Source organism: Myotis brandtii, unplaced genomic scaffold (genome assembly GCF_000412655.1).
Source record: "Myotis brandtii unplaced genomic scaffold, ASM41265v1 scaffold247, whole genome shotgun sequence".
Classification (NCBI taxonomy): domain Eukaryota; kingdom Metazoa; phylum Chordata; class Mammalia; order Chiroptera; family Vespertilionidae; genus Myotis; species Myotis brandtii.
The window spans coordinates 30,087-44,347 of NW_005359352.1; the positions used below are offsets into that span (position 1 = coordinate 30,087).

The 14,261-nt window shown below is 55.9% G+C and overlaps 1 protein-coding gene across 1 annotated transcript in view; it reads right to left on the bottom strand.

Annotated features, from left to right (window-relative positions):
• Nucleotides 1-14,261, bottom strand: part of LPIN1 (lipin 1) — a 72,908-nt gene that overhangs the window by 11,546 nt on the left and 47,101 nt on the right. Inside the window, exons 8-15 of the mRNA XM_014540528.1 lie at nucleotides 13,020-13,326; nucleotides 12,583-12,676; nucleotides 11,037-11,224; nucleotides 9,478-9,571; nucleotides 8,512-8,581; nucleotides 5,067-5,159; nucleotides 1,821-1,900; nucleotides 51-177 (exon numbers count right to left, since the gene is read on the bottom strand). Coding sequence (XP_014396014.1) covers nucleotides 51-177; nucleotides 1,821-1,900; nucleotides 5,067-5,159; nucleotides 8,512-8,581; nucleotides 9,478-9,571; nucleotides 11,037-11,224; nucleotides 12,583-12,676; nucleotides 13,020-13,326 — 1,053 coding nt within the window. The remainder of the gene's footprint in view (nucleotides 1-50; nucleotides 178-1,820; nucleotides 1,901-5,066; nucleotides 5,160-8,511; nucleotides 8,582-9,477; nucleotides 9,572-11,036; nucleotides 11,225-12,582; nucleotides 12,677-13,019; nucleotides 13,327-14,261) is intronic.

Here is a 14,261-nt window from a genome sequence, read left to right on the forward strand (position 1 = left end):
CACGTGCAGGCCAGGGCCACGTGCAGGCCAGGGAGGACGGAGCCGCTCACCAGCTGCTCTGACGTGAGCCGCAGGGTCTTCTTGTAGCCGACGTTGGACATCAGGGGCATCAGGGGGGCGCTGGACGGCCTGGCGGCTGAGTGCTCCTCATCGCTGGAGGACGACTCCTGCTTCATTCTAGAACACAGTGATGTCGTCACCAATAAGGACATGCATCTGGGTGGCCATGAAAACCGCTTTCGGCCGGAACCCATGGCAGGCTCGGGGCCTCCCCTGAGCGCTGCCTCGCATGGCCACTCACCAGAGGTCACTGCGGGTACCAACGAGCCCACTAAACCCCTCCTCACGCTCTCGCACTCAAGGGGCTGCTCTCCCAGCCACGACCTGTCACCAGCTACCATCGCTCTACAAGGGACCATGAGGCCCTCTCCCCGAGAAGCAGGGTCGGACCCCCTCGCCTGGAAGGACGCGCACGTTCCCCGCTCCCTCCACCCCCACCCCACCCCACCGAGGCCGCGGGACAGGCACCTGGAGTCTGAATTTCTACCCGTCAACTGGTGAGCCCCCTGGGTCTCCTCTCCACACCCACAATGTCAAGCAACTAGGGACTCTGGGGCCCCCCAGCGGTGCCAGTGAAGACGGAGGACTCGCCCCTCCCAGAGTCCCCGAGCGGGCCGTCCCGGGAGCAAGGCGCCTGGCTGGGGGCCTGCACGGAACCCACGCGAGGCTCCTGCTCCTCCGGACGCCCTGTCTGGGGCTGGGAGGTGCGGGGGGAGCAGGTGCCTCTTCTTTAAATGGCTCACATATGGCGCGTCACCTTCAAACACAGTGTCATCGGGGCCCCACAGAGAGCAAAGGCGAAATCAGGCCGTTTCCTGCTTGCCACCTGCCCGCGTCTCTATTCCCAACAGTGAACTTAGAAATGCGAGTTTGGGAGACGGCGTTGGCCGGGAGGGAGTCTGAGGACTTGAACTCTGAGCCCAGCTCTCCTACGAAGCAACAACATACTGGGGGCATCGCATCAGCTCAGTGACAGCCCAACCACCTCGATGAAGAGCCTGCCACGTGTCGGCATGGGCTGGGCCTCCCAGGCACAAAAATGATCAGGACTAGGATACGCATCTCGCCTTCAGTTAACTGTGAGCATTCCCTGCCCGCTGAGTAGTAAGAAGCGCCATCCCGCTGCCTACGCCGGGAGCACGGCCAGGCCAGGCGATGGCAGGAGGGGTGGGACCCGCTCTGTGTCCATACGCAGCAGCCGAAGCGTGAGCGGCGATGGCACTGCCCGCAGAGCAGAGCTACCCCTGATCCCGCAGACAGATCCACTCGAATACGAAACTCGGCTAACGCTGGCCAGCGTTACCTACATCTCACGCCTCCGATGCCAGGCTCACAGGGACCCACATCACCATGCAGAAAGGAAGCAGCCTAAGTCCTGGCGTGGGGACCACAGAGGAAGGCCGCTTCCTCGGGAGGAAAGGGACTGCCCCTGTCAGCGGCCATCGCCACCACCACTGTCACCGCTGCTCTCGCGCGGCCAGAACCAAGAGTGCGCTGGTTACATTCCACGTCAGCCTCACGCTGGTTCTGGAAATCAGTAGCTAAGGGAGCGACCGTCTCCATCTGATTGGTGGGAAGCCGAACACATTGCTCCATGTCCCTCAACAAACGACAGCCGGTGGAACCCAGGCCCGCCACCGGGTCCACCGGGTCCAAGGCCGTGGTGCTCGGCAAGCACTGTGCCAGCAGCACCCACCAGGCCTGTGCCCTGGCCCTGGAACCGGAAAGGCGCTGCCACCCCAAGCCGCCTGGCACGGTACCTGGTGGCCATGCTGAGCGGCGGCGGCTGCTCCCCGGTGCTGTGGCTCTCGCCAGCCAGGCCCTGCTCCGGCTTACTTTCCTGGAGAAGAAAGGAGATGAGGGTGCACCACAGAGAAGCCCAGAACAGGGCTGGGGGCCCCAATGGGCACCCCCTGAGCCCAGGCCAGGGCCCAGAGCCTTCCCCCACGGCACTGCCCCGGGCAGGCAGGGCCCTGCGAGCCCTCTGCACGTAGGTACACAATGAAGCTGAGAACAGAAGTGAGTGTTCTCCACAAGTGTGTGTGGCACCGAGCCACACTTCATCATCGCTGTAGCTTTGTGCAAAGGCGGCATCGAGGGCTGCTTGGAGACACGAGGGCTCTCAGAATGTGTCCTCATAACTGCTGATAGAGGCGCCTGAAATATTCTCACACCGTATTTTCTTGGGAAAATGTGGACACAGTCGCTCTTTCTCAATGCTGCCTACTTTTAATAGAAAACGCTCCGATGGACGGGGGCGCCCCGGGATTCTGAGGGATCTGGGCCGGTCCCCTTCTCTCGCGTAGGATCCGGGGGCAAGTCACGGAGCCCCAGAGCCTGGTCTCCTGCCTGTGAACTGGGAGGGGACCTCCACCCCTAACGCTGCCACGAGGGCCGCGATGCTGCGGGTGAATACAACGCCAGCCCACAGCCACGAGGAAAGGAGACACCACGTCCCACGGGCCACGGGAGGTCAGAGGCCGGACAGGAGTGTCAGAGGACAGAGGATGTTCAATTCAGTCTCATTTGTGGTCATCTGCTCAGGGGGTAGGTTAATTTTTAATATTTAAAAAATATCTGATATAAAAAATACAACAGCAGGTGAGCATCTCAACATAGGATGAGTTCTAAGTTCTTTGAAACATTCTTTAGCTTTTTCTAGGCACATAAATAATCGGTGTGATAACATGCCTGGTAATTTCTCATCTATTTGTTGAGGCAGGTAACTCAGGATTAACGATCCTTTGTTAGTCTGGTTCCTAAATAGCTATTGATCTGAAATAAGTACATTTATTTTAAAAATATTTAATGTCCTAACTATTCCTTATTTCATGCTGGCACTCCCCTCAACCCAAACTGGTGAGAAACCGGATACTCTACAATGAACAGGTCTCTGAAGTAGCCGTCTGCCTAAATCCTACAACAGGCTGCCCTCTTGTAGGGACCTAGAGAGGCCCCCAAGCTTTCTGTCTCCTGAGGTAAAGCACGTGTTTGTTCCAACCTGGTTAGGTGCCTTGGGAATAGTGGAACAGTCAGTAAGCTCAGGTCTGCGAGCAGGAGACGGCGGAGAACAACTTCATCTCCATAAGGTCCTCCCAACACTTCCTCCCTTTGAACTAACGGGACACAGAACTTGAGCTCACTGAGGTTGCTTTTACTCTTCTAACCACCAGCCTGGCCGTTGTCCTTGGGGTTTCTTCCAAAAGCGATCAGCATTCCCCCAACGAGTATCTGCCTGACCCCCGCTCTGGGTCCCATGTGGGCACTGGGGACACCCAGGAATCAAAGGCACATGGTCTCGGCCTCCCTGGGGGTAGGGGCCTAGAGGGGAAAAGGTGTTCACCCAATACCCACGCTAATATGTGTATAATTACAAACCCTGACAAAGTCATGAATGAAGGAAAAGTTCACAGGCCTGGCTCTGAGAGCAGCGAAGGGCAGAGCAGACTAATCTGCCAGCTAATTCAGGAAGAGGAACGAGAAGGGTCCTAAGAGCACTAGGCAGAGGAAACACCACGTGCAAAGGTCCTGGGGTAGAATGTGCTTTCAGCCAGTGACGCTTAAGCCCAGAGGACGGGGGAGAGAATGCAAAAGATGAGGCTAAAGAGGGAGCAGGGACTGGGGTACCCAAGTCCTGTGACCATGTTAAGGACGGGGATCTTAATTAGAAGAACCCTGGGAACGCACCACAAGGCTCTAAGGCGGGAGCAGCATAAACTGGACCAGTCTCCTAAAGAGAACACTGTGATTACAGTATGAAGGATGGAGAGAGGGCAACAACAGACCCAAGCAGTTCATTTGGAAGCGATCCTGGGAGAGATCACGGCAGCCTCGATGTGTGGGAATGAAGGTGGAGAGAACTGGAAAATCTGAGAAATACTTGGGATGGTGAGTGGTGGACCTGGCGGGGGACGGAAGTGAGAGTGAGGAAAGGGAAGTGTCGAGCCTGTGGGTGGGCAGCGACCCCGCTTTCTGAATATGGTCCAGCAAAGAAACTGGCAGGAAAATTGTGAGCTCAGTATTAAAAACGACAGGCCTGAGGTGTCCTGAAGCAATCGCATGGAGATGCCTACCTAGTTGGCCACTTGCTAAATGGGCATCGAATATAAAAGAATGTCTGGTCTGGAAATGAAACGGGGTCCTCATGGGGGCGTGGGTGAGGCTGCCCAGGGAGAAGTAGGCAATCGAAGCGGAAGAGGGGACCCCAAGACAACCCTTGAGAACCCTCGTGGGGGGCTGAGCCCGAGGGGAAAGCCGGGGGACACGTGGCATGGGAGCAGAGAGAATGATGGGAGGACAGGCTGGGAGGCAGACAAAGGTCTGAAAACAGGGACAGGCATTTACAGCGATGGAAAGCAAAGCCACGTGTACCCCGACACACCACTAAAGTACGGGCTGATGGTGATTAGCCTACAGCCGTGAGTATACCTCACTGAAACGATCCTCACACGCAGAGGAAAATATTTAACCTGAAAAAAGGTTCACTATCAGGTTGAATCCCTTCTTTTTACAGATGAAGAGTGACTGGACCAGCCCCGCTGGTATATGGCTCAGTGGTTGAGCGTTAACCTACGAACCAGGAGGTCATGATTCAAATCCCGGTCAGGGCACATGCCCCAGGTGTGGGCTTGATGCCCAGGGGGCGGTGTGCAGGAGGCAGCCCATCAGTGATTCTCTCTCATCACTGATGTTCCTATCTCTCTCTCCCTTTCCCTCCCTCTCTGAAATCAATAAAATACTTTTTTACAAAGTGTGACTGGACCAGGGTCTCCGAGCTGAGAGGCAGCAGAGCGAGGAGGTGAGGCCAGCTCTCTGCTCGGCCCCCCTCCCCTCGGGCCCTACTCCTCCAGCTTCCGCTCGCTCCATGATGCCCTCCCACCCCGGGGCGGGGCGGGCTCCTGAAAGCTCCGTGTTCCGGCTTCTGCGGATGCCGGTGGAGGAAGACCTTGAGAAACTCCGAAACGCACTGAGCTACGCCCAGACGCTCCCTGGCACTCCACGCTTACCTCCTTGATAGTGGTACTTCTTCCCCTCCACGAAAACCACCATCTTCCTCCCTTCCTGGGCATCTTATCCCTCATGATCGCCTCCACCGTGGCCTGTTTTAAATGGATGGCAACATAAATAACGGAACCAAAAGAAGATCAACTCAGCACAGTCAAACCAAAAGACACATGCAAACTGAAGTGAGGTTCAAACAAACAAATAAGAGGAAGCACAACATACGACGTGTGAATTAAAAATTTTCGAGAAGCAAAACCTAATGGCGTCCAAAATCGCGTGAAGGTAACTTAGGCATGAAGACTTAAGAAGATGCCAAAGGAATAAACGAACAACAAAAAGATGCAACACAACAAAAAAAAAAAAGAGAAAGCGTTGAGAATCATTAGTGATTAGTCAGACCGCAAGTTTTCAAATTACAGTGGCTGGCTGGTTAAGGTGCTGTTACTCTCGATGTGATCGTTATAAAATAAAGAAATGAAGTGATTCTATGGGCATGTTAATAACATGGGGTAAAAGCCACAGGATGGTGTTAGCGAATGTACATTTCGACAAACTGAACATTAGCATTTAAAATCTCAATTGTTAAAAAAAAATCACACGCTGACCCTAAAGACATGGAAGTTTGATGGGGGGAGATTCCATAATAACTAACAGTTTTCTAAGTCTTTCCAAAGAACAAAATATCTCCGAGGCTAATTCCAGCCCCAAGGTCAAGGTCATTTCCCTTCCTCGCTTTATAGAACTGTTCCAGGTAGCTTCCATCAGCGAGGAATGAAAGAAGGATTTGGTCTTTCAACCAAACAGGTTGCAGGGAAGTGGAAAGATAAGCGATTCACATATTTGGCCGGAAGTGTGCTTTTTTTTATCATTTAAAACACTCCCACCCGACACACAGCAAAACCTGAACACACAAAAACCCACAACCTGCAAACCGCACGGACCCCCTTCACGAACAGGCCCCCGTAAAGAGGTGGAACACCTACCCCTCCTAATGCGCCTGTCAAGGTCAGACCCCAATGAAAAACGCCAAACAGGACTCCTGTCAGACCTAGACAAGCGGATTCCCAAGTTCGTGGGGAAAACACACAGAAATAGCCAAGACTATTCTCGGGAGGGTAGTAAGAAGACAAAGCCTTACTCAATAGTAAAGTATATTTAAAACCACAGTGACTTTTCAAAATGCAGTTGGTACATGAATAAACCTATTAAAGGGCAAAAGACAATGTTCAGAAATAAATGTAAAGTCACAGAGAAATGCACTAGATGGTAAAGTTGTAACTGCCTGTCAGGGGGGCAAGAGGCATCGAATGAAAGGTTCTGGGGTCACCGGGCAGCTGTGCCAACCCTGCCAGCTGCCTCCGTGGGGCATCACCTCCTTTCTGACTTTCCTGCCGACACGCCCTAAACTCTGTTCGAGGATCAGGCTTCGATCCGCTCGGGAAGGCAGCCTCCAATCCAGAAAACAAACCTCAACTGGTCTGCACCATTCACAGTCAGCCGCTGTCTTGCCAGCAGCCGACTGGAAGGTGAGCATGTGGCCAAGTGGCCAATGAAATGGGAGAGGTCTGCCTCCATCCCTCCTACTTTGGATGTGGCTGCATAAGGTGACGCGGATAACCATCACCTCGTGATCCTGAAGGGAAAGCCAAGAAAATCCCAGAGAAGCTAACCCAGATTCGTCAAGCCCGGGACCACCAGCCTCTGAGAGTCTTACTATGTGCGATGGAAACCCCTGTTATTTAACCAACTCGTCGTCCCTGGTCCCTGCAACCAACGCATCCCAACGCAATAACCAGCTGGAGAAAGTGGCTGGGTTCCTGCTGCCTCACCCATCACTCTCCAAATAAAATCTCGATGGATCGAAGACCGAAGAAAGTACTAGAAGAAGAGACGGGCACATTTCCACAGGCTTTGGAAACGGGCAAGCAGGGCCATTCCGAACAGGACACAAAACCCGAGAGCTGCAGAAGACTGACAGGCTCTGCACATAAGAACAACCCTCCGTTAGATAAACGCCACAAAGATCGTCAGAGCTACTGACACGCTTGTAAACAGACTGAGGATGCGCATCACAAAGACGCATTTTTTTCCCTTTAGAAGTCGTGTGCATTTCCTGGTCTGTAAACTAAATCCTTTAGCAGCGTTTCCATGGCGCTCATCCTTTCTCTTACTGAATTGTAAGAGCTGAAGTGTGTAACATAAACATGCGTCCAAGGCCACGGACACTGTGAGGAACCTGGTAAGACAAAACGAAACCACCCAGGAAAGCAAGCCCTCCGCCCAGGGCACGCAGAATGCTCACAGATAAAGTCCCCCAAAGATAGGTCACAATCCCCAAATCCCAAAACACAATCTCACACACACACACACACACACACACACACGCAAGGAAGGAGCAAGCATGGACTTATCAGACACCCACACACGCACACTCTCTCTCACACACACATATTCATATACACACACACACAAGGAGCGAGCATAGACTCATCAAACACACTCATACATACACACTCACACTCTCACACTCACAGACACACACTCGTGTGCACACTCACACACACTCGCATGCACTCACACACACACAAACAAGCATAGACTCATCAAACACACTCATACATACACACTCACACTCTCACACTCACAGACACACACTCGTGTGCACACTCACACACACTCGCATGCACTCACACACACACAAACAAGCATAGACTCATCAAACACACTCATACATACACACACTCACAGTCACACACACTCACACACACACTCTCGCACATGTACTCACTCACACACACTTGCACACACACTCTCGCACACACTGTCACACACATACACTCACACACTCAAACACACACACTGTCACACTCTCACACTCTCACACACACATTCACACTCGCACACACACACACACACGCACTCTCGCACACAAGGAAGGAGCGAGCGCACGTCACACTCACACACACTCACACATACACTCACACACTCACACACTCAAACACACATACTGTCACACTCACACACTCTCGCACACACACTCACACTAGCACACACACTCACACGCACTCATACATACACTCACACACTCACACACTCAAACACACACACTCACACTCGCACACACACTCACACGCACACACACTCACACGCACTCTCGCACACAAGGAAGGAGCGAGCGCACACTCTCCAAGGTCAGATGAGACCTTGGGGAGCCCAGGCAGCAGGATTCTCTGACACCGAAGCAGACGAGCACCTGCTAAGGGCACAGAGGGTGCAAGGGAAGCCGTGGCCTCTGAGGGGCAAGAGAAGCAGATTCGAACCCCTGACCCTGATGCTTGGGAACTTTGAAAGAGCCCAACATAATTAACTTTGTGGTTTTAAAAATAAAATCTAAATTCCAACCGCCCATGTTTCTGGTGTCCCTGTCTTTCTCGGGTTCAAGCTCACCTTTGGCAGAGGTTTCTGGAAAGCCTGCATTGCCAGCAGCAGAGGGGCTGCCGTGGTCCAGTTATAATACCTACAGGAAACAACGAAAGAAGCGTCAAAGGACCAAGGCCTGCCCGGCCGGCGTGGCTCAGTGGTTGAGCATCCACCTATGAAGCAGGAGCTCACAGACAGATTCCCGGTCAGGGCACCTGCCCGATTGCAGGCTCCATCCCAGTGTGGGGCGTGCAGGAGGCAGCCGATCCATGATTCTCTCTCATCACTGATGTTTTTATCTCTCCCTCTCCCTTCTGCACTGAAATCAATAAAAATATATATAATTTAAAAAAAAAAAAACTTTGAAAAGACCCAAGGCCAGACTGAAAAGCCAATGTCATGAGGCGTGGCCGTGAAAGGTTCTGGAACTCCAGCTGGGTCCATGAAGAGCCCAAGCTGTTGCCTGCACCCCAGCCTCCCCTCATGTCCCCCCTGCAGTGGCCGCACTGCGGGGTGAGCGGCTGTCCAGGCAGCAGGGCCTGTGGCATCGCCGGCCAGACTTCGAGGAAAAGGCAACCAGGGCCCCGAGCTTAACACACAGACATTCACGCCTTCCTCCGGGAGTCCGGCAGCATCTACAAAACACCTGCCCGCCCGACTCAGACCCGGCTCTCAAGGGGGGACACGCTGCCCGTTCCGTCACCCCCGTGGACCACTCGGGCCAAGTCCCCCAGGCCCAGGACTGCACACGTTCCATATAAAATCCGGTGCAGGTGAGCACTAGGACCCACAAGACCCAGGATCCCATCAGCCCACCAGCCACAGAGCGCCAGTCACTGTCACAGCGCGCTGACAGTCACACAGCTGAACACAGACTCATAGCAAACAATGCACGTGGAGAACAGTGCCTGCGGCTCCCGTCCAGGTCTCCGTCTGGAAAGCTGACACCGAACGGGCATCTGCCACCACCAAGACGACGCGGGAGAAACGTACTTGTTCCCGATCTTTACCACCAGGTTGGGGTCGTCGATGAGGGCGGGGTTGTCCACAAACTGTTGATACGACACGGCTTGTTCCAAAAACGCGTCTGGGAAGCAATGGCAGGGGAGAGGGAGAGATAAGGACAATCTGGTTCAAAGAACAGGCCTATTTCACTGGCTCGCGCTCCCGTGAGCTTCCTGAGAGTTTACACATTTCCCTGTGCGTGCCCCTGTGCGGGAAGTCCTCGAGTGCACCTGTAAGGGCAGGACCTTCACCTTGTCTGCGGGCAGCATCTGTGCAGAGCGAAGGGAGGCCGGGCGGAGGGAGGATGTGGGGAAACGTCCCCTCAGAGGGTTCCTAAGCTTGCGGGGCGGGGGTGGGAATACAGTCTGCACACACACCTGGGGAAGCAGGTCTAAGTGACAAGCGTTGCTGTGACCCTGGGCAGGTGCCTCAGCTCCCTCGCCTGCCACGGGGACTGTGAGGATGGGTGGGGGCGAGCGCGGAAGGCAGTGTCCTGCCTCACAGAAGGGCTCGCTCAATGCCAGCGGGCAGGGTGCTGACCACCGTCACCCCCAGGAAGGGCAGGGGACCACGTGAGGCCCAGCTGCTGACCCAGCCTCACACGCTCAGAGCTGGCAGGGAGCCCCATGTAACTGCGGGGACTGGGACCTCGCTTTATGAACCTGATGGACACCATGAATCCATTCACCCCCTACGCCAACCTGGGAGCACCCTTCAGCTCCAGCTGGGCCCCTCCTCCACCCACAGCGTTGATGATCAGCGGGGTCAGGTGCCAGAATAAGGGCAGAATAAGGGGCCCCAGTCTCTGGTGGGAAGCAATCCACAAAGCTTGAAGGGAGCTCAGGAGGAGACAGGATCTAGGATGGCATCTCGGGGCAGGAAGGAGGCTCATGAGAGGCAGCGGGAAAAGTGCAGGATCCCTGCGAGCAATTCAGACCACAGCGGGGGTGGGAGTGAGTTCCCAGGTCTCCTCGGGGAATGTCAGGGGGAATGGCGGCTGCACTGGCTGGGATCCTGGGCCACCTCACCGTGTAACTGCGGGGACTGGGACCTCACTTTATGAATCTGATGGACGCCATGAATCCATTCATCCCCTATGCCAACCTGGGAGCACCTTTCAGCTCCAGCTGGGCCCCTCCTCCACCCACAGCGTTGCTGCCCCCACCCCTCCAGTGCACGGTGTCCCCTAACACTGCCTCCCCCACGGGGCTGCAGGCCCTACGCCTCGAAGGACTGGCACGGGGCAAGGACACACGGCGGGCTCAGCAGGCGCGCCTGACAACCAGCGACCCCGGTGGCCTGGCTGCTGCCTGAAGCCCCGTGTGAACACCAGAACCCAAGGTCGCCGAGGGCAAGCCAAGGTCGCCAGGGGCAAGCCAGCAGCAGGTGAGTCGTGAGCAACAGTGAGTCACATGTGCTGTTGTTCACCAAATGCAGAGGAGGCAGCCGGACTGGAACTAAGGATGGAAGCCAGGCCTCCGGGCGTTCTGAGCAGCCGCCACCAGAGGGTGCTCTTGGCCTGAGGACCAGCTCCGAGGCGCCAGTACCTTTGGTGATCTCCCTGTTGTCGCTGAGGCCGCCGCAGAGGGAGATGGCGATGGACGGCAGGTCCCTCAGGCCGTCGGAGGTGCTCTCCACACCACTGTCGGCCCCAGAGCTGCCCACGGACTGCGGGGACTGGTTGGCTGACCGGGCTCCGTTGTCGGCATGTTTGGGGAGGGCAGAAGGGTCCCCGCTGGAAGGAGGAAGAGGGGAAGGTGTTCTGAGGAGTCTCCTGGTCTGGGGTCTCACGCACACGTGAAAGGACTCCAATCCGAGACCCCCACGGAGCAAATGGCTCCATCCCGGGACGGACTTCTCATTAAAGCACCAAACAAAGACCAGCTGAAGGCTTTCCGAGCAGAGAGCACAGTCAGCTTCTGCTCCCACATCCCCTGCATCCCCCCCAAACCCACGTGGAGAGAGGGGAGCGAGCACACTCCTCAGAGGCCACAGCTCTGGGCTTCACCCTCCGTGGACCTGGCCCTCCCTGCAAACCCCAGGAGAACTAAGGATGGGCCACGGACCCTCCCGCGGAGAGAGGGCCACGCAGCTGCCGCCTTTGCCACGGAATCGGGCTGTGGGTCACAGACCACCACAACGCAACCTCGGGGTCATCAGTGGGTTACTGACCACAACGCGACCTCGGCATCATCAGTGGGTCAATGACCACAACGCAACCTCGGGGTCATCAGTGGGTCACTGACCACAACGCAACCTCGGGGTCATCAGTGGGTCACTGACCACAACGCGACCTCGGGGGCATCGGTGGGTCACAGACCACCACACACAACCTCTGCATCATCAGGGGAGACAGCCTCCTCCTCCTTCCCGCTCCGACGGCGGGAAGCCATAGAGACAGGGGATCGAGCACACTCCTCAGAGGCCACAGCTCTGGGCTTCACCCTCCGTGGACCTGGCCCTCCCTGCAAACCCTGGAACTAAGGATGGGCCACGGACCCTCCCGCGGAGAGAGGGCCACGCAACTGCTGCCTTTGCCACGGAATCGGGCTGTGGGTCACTGACCACCACAACGCGACCTCGGGGTCATCGGTGGGTCACAGACCACCACACACAACCTCCGCATCATCAGGGGAGACAGCCTCCTGCCTCCTTCCCGCTCCGACGGCAGGAAGCCAGCCGCATGGAGATCCCCCACCACCACCACGTCTACAGAGAAAGCCCGCTCTGTACTGGCTGCTTTTGTCAGGACACCTCTTCTCGCTCTCAAATCAAACCGGAGGAAAAGTGAACTCGCACAGATTCCCATTCAGATCACGGAACACGGCCCGAGGAATAAAAAGGTTTACTTTTTGGGAAAATACAGGGCAGCCACTTCCGGATCCATGTCTGTGAGGTCGTCCAGGTAGACACCGTCCGCCCCCAGGTGCCGGCTTCGTTTGTCTGCAAACAAAGGAGCAAAGGAGCAGGTCAGAGCCGCGCCCAGGGACCCCCAACCTCTGACCTCCAATGTCTGACCTCCAAGCGCCTCTGGGGAACCCACTGAAGCCTATTCAGATCACGGAACACGGCCCGAGGAATAAGAAGGTTTACTTTTTGGGAAAGTACAGGGCGGCCACTTCGGGATCCATGTCTGTGAGGTCGTCCAGGTAGACGCCGTCCGCCCCCAGGTGCCGGCTTCGTTTGTCTGCAAAGGAGCAAAGGAGCAGGTCAGAGCCGTGCCCAGGGACCCTCAACCTCTGACCTCCAACCTCTGACCTCCAAGCGCCTCTGGGGAACCCACTGAAGCCCGGTGTTCAGAGGAGCTCAGAAGGGCCCGGACTGTGAAGTGAGGGTTCACCACACGACCCCCCAAGACCTCCTTCACGTCTCACTGTCTACGACTAAATTCTCTTCACTAACATATTCGGCAAAAGGGCAGGGACCGGACAGGACCGACGTCACGGGTCCGTGTTCTGAGCTTTGGAGGCAGGACCGGAGCTTGCAGCGCCCACGGGCACAGAAGGGGCGGGAAGCGGCCTCGTCCGCACCTTTCTTCCTAGACGGCGAGTCCGTCTTGCTCGCAGCCAGGGCGGAGAGGGCTTTGGGCTCCTCGGTGGCAGGCAGGGGCGGGGCTGCGGCTCCCAAGGCCTCGACGTCCTCCTCATTCACAAACTGCATCTCGGTCTGAGACTTGCTCTGCTCCGAAAGCGGCTGCGGAGGCGGCGCCTCGGCCAGCGGCGGCGACGGGTCGCTAAACGCTTCGGGAGGCTCGCTGTGGATGGCCTGGAAGTGCATCTTCTCCGAGAACTTCCTGCTGCTCAGCGGGCTGGAGTCTTTCATCTTGTGTGTAGGCGACTGGATGGAAGGGCAGGCGGAGAGGGAGCAGGAGGGGTCAGAGCACAAGCAGAAAAAGCAAGTTAACCAAGAACCCCAGTTGGCCAGGTAAGGATCTGCCCACCGTCCACGCCCAGCGGGCTCCAGCTCGGGGTCACCTGGCCATTTCCGCACCTGCCACAGGGCCCAGAAACCAAGAACAGTCGTGCCAACGCAGAGGAACTGTGACTTAAAACGCCAACTGCCGAGCAGAAGGGAGTGAGGCTAGTAATGGCCAGCAGGGGGCAGCAGCCCAGACGCCCAGGAGAGCGGGCAGTGTGGCCACTGGGGACACTACCTGCTACCGGGACCAGAGTAACTGAGCCACGGTTATAATAGTATACCATATATATACGTATATATATATGATATATACAGACGACACGATGAGCGTGCGAGGCCAACCTCTGCTGCTGGAGTCAAGATCTGGTCTGGCCCTAACCGGTTTGGCTCAGTGGATAGAGCTTCAGCCTGCGGACTCAAGGGTCCCAGGTTCGATTCCGGTCAAGGGCATGTACCTTGGTTGCAGGCACATCCCCAGTAGGGGGTGTGAAAGAGGCAGCTGATTGATGTTTCTCTCTCATCGATGTTTCTAACTCCTTATCCTTCTCCCTTCCTCTGTAAAAAATCAATAAAATATATTAAAAAATAAAAAAAGATCTGGTCTGTCCCTGCGGGGGGTCAGCGTGAGCAGCCACTGCAAAGGTGAGGGCTTCCAGGGGGTCCCGCTCCCTGGTCTGGGTGCAAGTCGCATGGCCGCGCTCACCGTGGGAAATGCATGGCCCTGAGCACTTACCATCCGGGCATTTCCGTGTGTGTGTATATTTCACCCCCAAATGTGAGTGAATGAGTGACAATTTGGCGGCTGGATGCAAGGAGTTTCCAGTCACGGAAAGGATTCCTCCAAACAAAACCCA